This window comes from Cryptotermes secundus, unplaced genomic scaffold, assembly GCF_002891405.2.
Source record: "Cryptotermes secundus unplaced genomic scaffold, Csec_1.0 scaffold58, whole genome shotgun sequence".
NCBI lineage: Eukaryota > Metazoa > Arthropoda > Insecta > Blattodea > Kalotermitidae > Cryptotermes > Cryptotermes secundus.
This window is the reverse complement of record NW_019734309.1, coordinates 483,941-496,338: the sequence shown is the minus strand read 5'-3', so window position 1 is coordinate 496,338 and position 12,398 is coordinate 483,941. Positions and strand designations below refer to the sequence as shown.

The following is a 12,398-nucleotide window of genomic DNA, read 5'->3' as shown; positions in this document are numbered from 1 at the left end:
CTATTAGGAATAAGGAAGGATTCCCTGAGTAGTGGAGAGAGTATATTGCTGTACAAATTTAAAAGAAGGGGAAAGAAACTGACAACATTATTTACCGAGGCATATCATTCTTATCAGCTTTATACAGAATTGTATTCAGTCCATATGTAGACGAAGTTGTAGGACATCATGATTTTGGGCTTCAACAACACAGACCAGCTACTGTAGAAAATATTATATTCGTGTCAACACAACATTGTTTCCTGGAGATGGCATTTACTGTCTAGGATGATGCGTTTCAGCATGTGTGTGGCATCTTCACATCTGGTTCTTAATTATAATTATCCTGTTATGTACATAGTAGGAGCACTATGTTACGAGCTGGAAGGTCGTGAGTTCAAGTCCCGATGAGGTCATTGGATATTTTTCATTTGACCTAATCCTTCCAACCGCACTAGGGCCCTGGGGTCGACTCAGCCTCTAACAGAAATGAGTACCAGGAATTAATTAAATAATTTTCCTGGGGAGTAAAGCGAGGCTGGCGTGTAAGGCTGACAACCTTACTGCCATTGTCTAGATAATGTGGCATCATCAACATCCCACAACGCTATAGGCCTTCATGTCCTGTTACAGGGATAGTTTTACTTTTTTACTTACTTGATGTGTAAGACATTGTTGTCTTTTTTTCCTTTAACTTCCAGTTGTCTTTTCCATTTATAATGCTACTAAGTCTGGAGAGAGAATGCACGTTTCCACCCAGGATGTTTGGTTTGTTCTATCATTGTTAACATCACACGTCACCAAATTGCTGTGCTACTAATGTGTACATTGTCTTTTCAACCAGCCATTTCTCCCTGTCCCTGCATCTCTGTTATGTCCTGTAGTCTGAAGGCTTTAGTTTTTAAGATTGCTTCAGTGGAATGAAACTTAATCACGCATATTTTTCAGATATTTTTCAAGGCCCGCGGTAAGGCGAAGGAAGAACTGAATGAACAGCTGGCAGACTTTCAACAGAAGAGGACCGCAGGGCTTGGGACAATCTTCGGACCCCCTGAGGCTCAGCTGGATGAAAGCATACATGACAAGAACAAGGAAATGAAAATTGTGGAAAATATTCTCATTCCTAAAATGGAAGGTTACCTGTAAGTAAGAGAGAAATGCACATAGCTGACTGATTGGGGTAGAGATGGCAGATTTCATGTCGATGATGAAGATGATTTCAGTGCTTTAAACCTTTATTACTAAAGAACGGATGTTTCATCTCCTGGTAGTGTGGTAAACCCTCGCTTAACCAGTTACAGCTAATCTGAGTGTCGCATAATTCGGAAGTCTTGAAAAGTCATTTTTACCCTCGACCAGACTCCAGAACTGCTCTGGGGCATCCCAGCCTGCTATCCAGTGGATACCGAGTGGTAAAGTTGTGGGGGGAGGGAAGCTGACCACTCATCTTCTTCTACTGCTGAGGATAAGAATGGTGGAGCTATACCTCCACTCCTTCAAGTGGCATCATGCATACAACTTTACGTTTTTACCTTTGTATTCTACTTTCTGTCGTATGAAAAAGTAAAAACAGATTTGTGAAATGACCTTGCTCCCCCCCCCAACCACCACCACCACCAGCTAACAGTGCTAGGAAACAGCTTGGTAAAAATGTTTCCATGGCAGTGTATAGAGATGCAACAATAGAAGAACTGTTGGATGAAGTTTTTTATGCTGGCTGTGTTGTATCGGATGTCAGTATGTAGTGAAAAGAAAGTAGCAATTAGTTTTTCCCAGTTTTTTTTATATCTGTTCCTGATTATAGGAATTTAAAGTCTTGTCACAATGCAGATTGATGGCTGTACATTAATTTGGGTAACAGTTTATCATCAGGGTGATTTTAAATCTGCTGGTACTTAGGGTTGGAGCCCCTATTTTAATTTGGGGTAGTTCTTTAGAATATTAGAAATGTGAATAGGGGATTTTAATCTTGTGATTATCACGAGCTTGGTAACCATATTGTAATACAAGGGTAAGTTGTCCTTGGTACTTAACTAATTAAGCACTACTCCATGAAGACATATGGAGGAATGGTGTATAGATCCACATATTCTTGACCTAAGCATTAGTTTGAGCTGAGTGGTTAGCTTCACGCCCTGGTCACTTTACTTTCAGGGAAAGAGCCCCTGACAGCTATTGGATAGGAGGAAGAAAACAGTGCTCCTTCCAGGACATCGATCTCTGACCCCCGTGGCAGTTCAGCTTGTAGCCAGTCACTGTTCTGACTGAGCTATCCTGGCTCCTTAGTAGAGGGTTAACAGTTTATTATCCTGGAATAGAGGATTTGAATTTTTGCAGTGTTACGGGGCTGGTGACCATATTTTACATCTAACTGAGTATGAAGGGTTTGGAACTGTTGGCCACTCAGAACATCTGTTCATATACACTTGTCACAGATGTGATATGTTGCTGTAATTTTAATGTTCATTGAGCAGTGGTGGCTAGCAGAATACAGTTCAACCACAATTGAAGATTTGTTGGGGGAAAATTTGACACCAAGATCACTGACTTGGGATCACTGGGGAACATTATGTAAGGGGTGCGACTTCGGGTTGTCACAGTGGGACAGCAGTATGTATATTGTGTAGTGTACTTTATTTGCGCTTCTACTGATGAATTGCACCTTTATTTCGAATAAAATTTCAGATTAAAGTAAGGGAGTGTTGTGAATTTTCTGTCAGTTATGTTTTCATTATGTTTCACTGGAATGTGGAGCCAAGTCAGTTGAATAATTCCTGACCTGTATTTATTTTTCCAGGGAAGATATAGAGAGAGACATTGTAGATGCCCGCCGCTTTACGACAGCAGCTGCTCTGGGCACAGTAATGGGTAAAGTGTTTGGTCTGCGCAGTCCACATTCCAATTCCTTGCTTGACCGGTGCCCCACATTTGTTTCCAAAGATAAATCCCTCAAGGCCAAACTTATCGGAAAAACGAGAAAGGTACCAGATACATTTGTATTTTATATATGTGTGTGTGTGTGTGTGTGTAAGTCGTACAGAAAGTAAAGTCCGTTTGGTAATTAAAAAGAATAAATGAATAAAATTCATGTGACAAATTTCTGTATTCCTGCATAATAGAAATCTTCCGCAAGTCTGTTGAACCAGTCTTTAACCGTCTTCTTCACTTCTTCATCACTGACCATGCGCATGCCACCCAAAACTGCTTGCGTGCAAACCAGTGAATATCACTTGGAGCCATGTCTGGAATGTAGGGAGGATGGAAGAAAAATGTCCTAGGAAAAGTCAGAAGTAGCGCACCTGTGTTAGTGGTTTTTACTTTCTGGATGACCCTCATGTATAGTGAGACTTTGATTCTGCATGTTTAGATCCCATGTTTTTGGAGGTTTTATGTGCTTCTTGTTTGGTTCCAGACAAGTGTCCAAAGGACAATGTTAAATTTTGATCAGATTGACGTTTACTCAGACTTCCCATAATTTGCACGTACACAGTGTGTCAAGGTTCTGTTGGGACTGTGTTCATTAAAACTACAAGACATGAATTATTTTCAAAATTTCACTCCTTTTATTCAAAATAGTCTCCTTCTGAATCAATATATAGCTGGAATTGATTGAAAAGTTTTTGAAAACTGTCACTGTACTCCTTTTGTGGAATCGCATTTAAAACTGTGGTACATTCCCTTTGGATGTCCCGGATGGTGTCGTGACAGTCTCCTTTCATCGCCAAATTAACTTTTGGGAACAACCAGAAATCTGCTGGAGCCAAATCTGGTGAATACGGAGGTATTCAGGTCTTTAAACAATTAGCATGGCATATAGGTTAGCGTATTTGCATGTTCATTGTTATTTTATTTGGCTGCCATTACTTCACGTTGCTTGCCACAGTGAATATATGAAGCAACCCACATCTTTTTTTGTGTGGTGTCGTCCTCATTTCCTTGGTTTCATTTTTATTTTTATGCACCCTATGTGCGTCTTATTTGGCAATACTGACAGTAACTGTGACTGCATACTGTCAAATGGCAGGACGTCTTGCAATCGGGACGGTTGGCAGAGAGGAGCCACATCATTTAAATGTTTTTTGTCATATTTCAAACTCATTTGAATCATGAGATCATAGCAGAGTTATATGAAATGGTGTGTTATTTATATCTATATTCCAGGGCAAGGTTGTTTAGTGGTGCTATTTTTTTTTATTCTTCTTAGTGAGAGACTGAGTCCACTTGGAACTGCGGCCACTGTTTGGCCTATTGTACCAGCCTCAGGTGATAGATGATGGTGATTGTGGAGCATTTGGTGGAATGAAGATTGTCAGGGAAAACTGAAGTGCTTGGAAAGAACCTGCCCCAGTTCCACTTTGTCCACCACAAATCCCACATTACCTGACTCGGGCTCAAACCCAGGCCGCCACAGTGGGAAACCAGTGACTATCCACCTCAGCTTTGGCGCAGCCTTGTGTTGTGTTATATAGCAGGAATGAATGATGAATGAACTGCTCCAGTTATGTTAATCTGCGAATTGTATGAGGCACGCTGTGATAGGAACCCTTTACTCTTTTCTGATCTTTTGCGTGTTTCAGTTTTCAGTTGAAAAACCAACACAGTATGCATTTGCTTTATTCTTCCATGGCTCTTATGGGATATGGTAGATTCATGGGTGAACGATTCTGATATACTGTAACATGATCATGGATGTTAACTAACCTGTAGTTTTGTCGTTGGTTGAGGCACTACGCTGCAAGCTGGAAGGTCGCGGGATTGTTCAATTGAAGTAATCCTTCCAGCTGCACTATGGCTCTGGGGTTGATGCAGCATATAATATAAACGAGTACCAGGAATTTTCCTGGGGGTAAAGGGCTGCCGACACATGAGGCTGACAACCTCACAGCCATCTGTGATCTGATTGTCAGGAAAATGTGGGAGCCTCGATGTCTCACAACCCTATGGGCCTCCACAACCTACTACATGGATAGCGTTACTTTACAGTAATCGTGGTCAGTACAACTCCAATGGCACCTACATGTTGAGGGGGATGACATAGTGGCCACTGTGAGAACTACCGTGTGACATTTTCTTTTTGAAGTAACTTTATGAAGAAAGCAGTCTTCTGGGATTTGGCACCGTGTATATGTGGTGTTAACACCACATATACACGGTGCCAAATCCCAGAAGACTGCTTTCTTCATAGTCACCGCCGTGAAAGCCTCAAATCTTACATAACTTTATGAAGATGGAAAATCCTCTTCTAAACTTTTGCCTTGTTGCTTGGATTCTGGATAGCTCAGAGTTTACTGTAGTATACTGTAGCTCATAGGATGATTCATGTCAGGTTCCTCTGTGTTGTACTGCAGACCTAGCAGAGAATACCATAAGGTATTTTGAAATTTACTTTGTACTTTGCCTGCGTGGTCCAGTGGTAACATGCTTGCCATTGGTCCCAAGGTTCACAGGTTCAAACCTAGCCAAGGGTATTTCAGGGTGATAAAAATGCATAGCACAATTTTCTTCTGAAGGGATGTAAAACTAGGGGTCTAGTGTCATGCATTTGTGGTACATAAAAGAACATTTCATTCATGGTAAGAGACAACTGAAGACAAAATTAGGCACCATTTTGGTTGCCCACATAGCTCCCTACCCTGCTCCTAGATGTCACTGCAGATGACTGTGGAGACTTCTGCAGACAGGAATGTGTACGATTTGAAGAATCACCTTCCCTTGCTGAAATACGGTAGATAACTGGACAATGTAACCCATCCAAATGCTGTGTGAACAGAAAATGAGTTACAGGTACACCGGTCAGTTGAGGTTCAGAGCACAGATGACTTAATTGTTGAAGAAAACAATCAACCACTCCTTACCCTGTTGCAGCATTGTGTGATTGACAAGTAGAGTGTCTGATCATGTTATGAATCCTTATTCATGACCAATTTTTTAATTTCTTGAGCAAACTCTGATTTATTAATTTTGATGATGTTCCTTTAAATTTTTTGGTTGCTGTACATTGTGATATTGACGAGGAACATCTGTGTCTGGGGGGAGAGCAGGTAATTCTGTGGTTAATAATGTTTCATTTCATTTCAGGTTGAGTCAAAATATGCAGATATAGCGGATGTCTCTTTGGTCCCACTCTGTGTTTTGTGGAAGAAAATGTATTGGTAGAATGTCGTGTTGTTGATTGTACCGTAATGAAGAACATCTTATAATTTCAGGTGACTGTACGTGGCCATCACTTCGTTGCACATCAGTATTATACAGTCACGTATTGTAACCACTGTCAGCTGATAATCTGGGGCATCGGTCCGCAGGGATACCAGTGCTCAGGTGTGTAGCTTCTTGCAATATAATCCTCTGTTGCATGCACTCTGGATCTCCATTTAAGTGATCCCAAATCAATAATCTCACTAATAAATTGTCCCTATTTAGGATTGTCCTGAATTTAAGTGTTCAAGTCAATTGATCTTCCAGTAAATATTAAAGGATTTGCTGTTCTTACAGTAGGGACTAGTGAGATGACCGTTGCGCTCTACTGTCATTCAGGAGGTCTTGGCACAAATCGTGGCTGGAAAACTGGCTGTTATGACTTAAGATTTTTGTGATTTTCCTCAGTCAGGCCCTTCAGGCAAATTCTGGGATAGTACCTAAAATATGCCATGAATGCATCTTTCAGAATTCTTTCCAGTTAATTTATCAATCTACCATTCACTGCTCTAAACGCTTTGATGGCATAGTCCCCCATTAGTTAAGCACAGGGCACAGCTGTGCTTACTTTACCATTCAGTACTGAATGCTCTGTGTACTGACATTTTTGTAAAATAACTCCTTCCACCAAATGATAGAGAGGCTGTGTGGCCAGACAGGGCTGAAATCCTGATTCACTTGTTCATGTTGCAGTGAAATCCATATTTAATGATTTGGGGGGAGGGGATTCCAATCAGTATGTTATTTTCCCATGTCTGGTGAAGTTCAGTTTAGTCAGTAAGATGCATTTTTTTTCCCCCTTAGCACTACAGCCCCAGTGGGCCTAGGCCTATCTCCATGAACTTCTCTGTTCACTTCGGTTTTTTGAGATCTTACACATACGGTAGAACTCCTTGGGCGAGTGATCAGCTCGTTGCAAGGTCTCTACCTGTAGACAAACACAGAAAAACGCACACAAACATCCATGACCTGAGTGGGATTCGAACCCACGAGTAAGATGCATTTAGTGTAGGAAATTCTTGGCCTTCCAGACTTGTCTTTCATTTAAGGGTGACTTAATGAACCAGTTAATTGATATTCATGTTTTCCCACTGCCAGAAATTGTTACCACACAGACGAACTGCTTGACGAGTGATGTCTCCTACCAAACACTACCCGTAGTTGCTTTGATCCTTAACTGAGCTCCTTTGTGCTTCTTTCATATCATGAATTATCATAAAAATTTATTTATGTTATTGTATTTATTTATGTAGAAACAGTTTCTTTAGCTGCTCATGTAAATGAAGTATTTTATTGTAATTGTGTACAGTAAGTTATGTAAGGTCACAGTCTTGATATAATTTTGCATAACTTCCATTAATTTAGTGGAAGCAAAAGCCATTCCTACAGAGGTTTATTAAATGACCATTTCATTACCCTAAAACTCTTTAATTGTAGATTCCATTACCCTTAGTTTTGACACCATCGAAAAACTTAGATCTGGGGATCTGGGAGGCCACAGTCCCCTGCTGATTATTCTGTCTTCAAACACTTCCACATTGCGACCATGGTTGCATTAGCCATATGTGCTGTAGCATTGTCTTGCTCAAAATACCCATATTGTCTTTCTTCAGCAGTCAGCTGACTGAAGAACAGAGTTAGTATATCATTAAGGTAGCGGTCAGAGTTCATAGTTTCATATAAAAATAAGGGACCAATGCTTCACTGCGGACTTACAGCACACCACACTCCCACTTTTTCACTATGTAATGGCACTTGCTGTATAGCATGAGGATTTTCATCGCTTTGTATTCTTACATTTTGTGCATTGACATGGGCACTAACGTGAAACCACTCCTCATCAGTCATGAGCAGAAGCTGTGGATCCACGATTCCATCGTGCGCGTTTTGCTGCAGCCGGTTGCAAAAAGGAATTCTTGCTGCATAATCTGGTTATTTCAGCTCATGCACAACTGTTATTTTATATGGGCCAAATTAGATTAATTTTGTGGCTGTGAAAGCAGATCCTAGTGAAACACCGGTTTCCTGTGCTAAGCGTAACGGTTTTTGAGGACTGATCCGTAGACGTGCCTCAATATCATGAACCTTTTTTCAGTCAACACAATCCTCTTTTGATTGCTTCTTTATGTCTTATGCTTTATGTCACATGCTTGGATACACACGACTTTGTGGGAACTAGCGAATCAGGATATTTATGACAACATTTATGGATACATTTTCTGTAATTTTTTTTGTTGCAAAAGTTTCGACAATAGACACGCTGTTCAATAGTGAACTTCATTTCAGTATAAATGTCGACCGCCTAGCGACACCTCTAACACAGACTGACTATTAATGCAACTGACTGCAGTGACAAGGTCAGACCACCTGAAGGCGTGCATTTATCAGCGCTAATGACACGTTCCGCTATCAGCAGTTACAGCAGCAATCTGTGAGGAATGTTGTGTCTGCTCTACACTGCTGCCAGGTTTCCTTGATCATTGAACACTTTGTATTACTAGCATTTGAGGGGAACATGCCTATCTCATGTTTGTTGAGCAAGCATATCTACTGATTAACAAGTATCAAGGTTCCACAAAAAAAATCTAAGCCCTTATTCAAAATTGAAATACAAAGCATTTCTGATGAATGTGGCAAAGGCCTGGGCTACAGTCCAGATGGTGGCGGCAGAACCAGGGTCACACAAAGACTTAGTACAACCGGGCCCATCAACTCCCACCCCATGAAGGCCTCATGTGGACCCCCCAGGGCGACTCTTGAGTGATATGCGGAAAAATACCCTCGTGAAAATTTTGAAGAGTGAACATTCCAAGGGGAAGAATACTTCTAGGCTGTGCTGTGTTTGCACAGTTCACAAAAAAAGGAGTGTGTCTACATTTGCAAGTTCTGTGTAATGCCACTTCACAAAGGGGAAAGTTTTAAGAAATATCACACCCTCAAGCACTTCTAGGAGCATTGGTAAGTGTTCTCCAAAAATTTCAGTTCAAAAAATTTATTAGGAGATTTTATATTAATTTTTAAAGTGAACAGTGCACAAGTTAGGGTAGTATGTTTAAAAATGCTGGTCCCCAGGGTGATTTAAATATTTAAATCACCGGTCCGTGAAGTGTTAAGTGTTCGTTTGGTGGCCATATTTTGTCACTGCTGGTATATAGAATCTCTTGTGTGGTTGGCTGTGAGTTCAACTGTACTGCTATGTGTTGGGAATGTGGGAAATCCCCCATCCCCTGTGTTTCTGAGTCCATGTTAAGCTGTGGGCTCCCTCTGCTGCCATCATCATTGTGGTCATGTGATGTGTGAGTGCCCCATCTTAGAACTGGATTCTTTGCCACTGTATAGATGAGCAGAAGACAGAGAGGTCAATACAGGCCATCTCTGGAGGCACTAGACAAACATGTTGAGGAGAACTATCTTTTGGGTTGTCATCATCAGGTACAAAGAGTTAGTAACCAAACAACCAGTACAGAGAGACACACAGAAGGGAGTTAATACAGTCCACAAAAACTCTGGTAAACCTCTACCGGAATACACGGTTTCACATACCAGAAGATAATGCTGTGGGGACTCCAGATCAGACACACACATTGCCTCGTTGGGTTAGAATATGAAGCCTGTTTCTTATATTCTCTTTGCAGATTGTGCTTTAAATATCCATCGTCACTGTGTGAGGGTCGTGGAAGAGAACTGCCCAGGTCCTCTGACAAAGAAGGAGAAGGGCAATGATCGGATAAGTAAATTGATGGAGAAGATCCGGCCTGAGCGAGAAGCAAGGAGGAAGCCAAGTTCTCATAACTTCACTCAGAGTATGTACTGTGTTCATGTTAATTGCAACCATGAAATATTGATGATGTGTTCATGTAAACTGCCGTATTTACCAGAATGGAAGACAACTCCAAATCTATGGTAATCCGTCCCCTACTAGGAATCGTCTATGCGAGAAATACAATTTTATTACCATTTTCCCAGTTCATACTTTCATTCCATAGTGTCTGTTGTACTTTGGGCTAACTTGTTGATGCATATGCCTCCTGTGTGTCTCATGGGGCACGCTGACAGTGTGATAAGGCATACAGATATTAACATGCAGGATCATGAAACATCCTGTATATCATAACTTTGGGAGGTGACTCCTGAGGTCGTTCTGAGCAAAACGTTTTGCGTCCATAAGGGTATAGTTCTCAACACATACAGAGCTATGGGTAAAGAAAATTAAGTCAATTTGCATACAGCAAAGATGTTTGTTGTATTGACACTTAATGCTTGCACACAATTTTGTGTGCTGTTGACTTCACTGTAGCAGGAAATATTCAGTGCCATACAGTGCAGTTTGTTGTCACTGAGCTGTCTATGAGGGTGTATAGAATTGGCTGCCATGATTGCCAGACCTCAGCCTCCTTGACTTCCATGTGTGGGGACATGAAAGATTTGTTTGTGAATGCTAGATGGACATACACGTGCAGCCATTAAGTGTCATTTCTGTTAAAATAAACATTCGTCATATTTGATACCTCTTAACTCTCCTTATCGACAGCTCTGTGACCACTGAGAATAGAACCTTGTTGGTATAACATTTGTCAGTCAGAATGACTGAAGTTAGGACATGAAACATTGATGCTGATATAGGCATCTGATGCTTAGGTGAAAAGTGGCCCTTCTTCTTTTAACTCTGTAAACAGGGAAAGAATGCCTGTTAGTGGCAAGAGATTTTTCTGTTCTCTGCATGGCCTTGGCCAGTTCTGTGGTTCATGCAGCCTCCTATTGATGGATCAATACCCCCACTTCCACATATGTCTTCATGGGGTGATAATTAAGCACAGGGACAACTTTGCCTTTGCCTAAACAGGGAAAGGGTCTTGTCTTCCATTTGGTTAAGTGCGGTATACAGTATATGTCATGTCATGAACTTCTGTTCTGGCTGGAGTTGAACTAATACCATTTGTTAAAATCAGTTCTGTTTTCTTTCACACGCTGCACTTCTAGATGGAGGGTTTCAAGTTTTGCCATCCATGCCATCAATAGGACCCATGATAGGTATGTCCATGCCTAGCCTCCTTAAACACGTTTCTTGTGTGCATTGCATAGTGGTACTTTCAGTGTAGGGATTGTTGTGTCAAGTGGTAGGATGGTGGATGAATTGGAAGGGATTTGGAAGGAAGTGGTTATGACATAATTGAAGATCTTGATGTTTTCCTCGAGGCACTGAAGAAAACCACAGAAATCATCAGTGAGTGGAGCCTGTGTCCCACTTGAGATGTGAACCATGCGTCTAGAGCACTATGTCTAGACACCCTGGTACTGTGTATCATGATATTGTGACATGTTGACCCCTACCTCCCCAGCTGCACGTAGCGGTAACGTAGCGCTCGCGTAATAGGCGAGTAATCACCCCGCAACTCTCCCCGCGGTGACGTCACGAGCACTGCCGAGCGAAGCCGAGTGAGCCGAAGTTAGCCGAGTCCTAGCATCCTGGTTGCTATGCAAAGCGAGTCAACAGCGATGACCTCACCAAGGGCAGCACGGGTAAACAGGATTGCGAGAGACGACGGTGGTAACAGCGGTTACTACCGCTAGCGTTACTAGCAACATAGCGCCAGGCAACAAGGGTGCTTATTACGTGGCCGTTTTCTGTATTGTCCGATCGAGGCTACATGAGGCGCAGCGAAGGCTATTCACAGTTAGTCCTGGAGCTACCTACGAGTCAGTCCTCGAGCTACCTCCGAGTTAGTTCCTAGTTAGCCAGCAACCAGTCAGTTGTATTCTGGCATTTGGAGTGTACTATTTGTGATACTGCAGATAGCAGTAATCGTAAATCTGTAATTTGGGTGATTGTAAGTGCGAATGTGAAATAAAATTCGCTACATCAAATACATCATGAAGTTATTTGTCGCGTTATACCCCGAATACGCGACAATATTTTAAAACTGGGAAAGTTGGCTCAGTTGCTAAGGCTTGTGGCTTGTTTTCAGAACAAACTGAGTTTGAATCTCAGGTGGTATGTCATTGTGATTGAGAGCACTTCTAGTTTTCTCGATCCCTTTGAGTAAGTGTAGCGATGGTACCCCAAATTATGCAGTGGCTGCTTCCTGTCACGTCTTGTCTAACTGATCATTCAGTCATTTTATGCCATGTAGTTTTGTCCTTCTGGCAGTGCTTTAAGCAAACTGTTAATTAAGAATTAGTGAAGAAAGTCGTCTTCATAGTAATCGCCGTGAAAACCTCAAAAC

General features: G+C 41.6%; 1 protein-coding gene across 7 annotated transcripts in view; it reads left to right on the top strand.

Annotated features, from left to right (window-relative positions):
• The window catches only part of LOC111868402 (rho guanine nucleotide exchange factor 12), a 443,237-nt gene that overhangs the window by 134,887 nt on the left and 295,952 nt on the right, over nt 1-12,398 (top strand). For 6 of the 7 annotated variants that reach the window (XM_023859003.2, XM_023859001.2, XM_023858999.2 and 3 more), the window contains 5 exons: nt 928-1,121; nt 2,777-2,960; nt 6,186-6,297; nt 9,810-9,977; nt 11,155-11,205. In XM_023859003.2, the coding sequence (XP_023714771.1) occupies nt 928-1,121; nt 2,777-2,960; nt 6,186-6,297; nt 9,810-9,977; nt 11,155-11,205 (709 nt within the window). The remainder of the gene's footprint in view (nt 1-927; nt 1,122-2,776; nt 2,961-6,185; nt 6,298-9,809; nt 9,978-11,154; nt 11,206-12,398) is intronic. The other variant, XM_023859000.2, reaches the window with a different exon arrangement.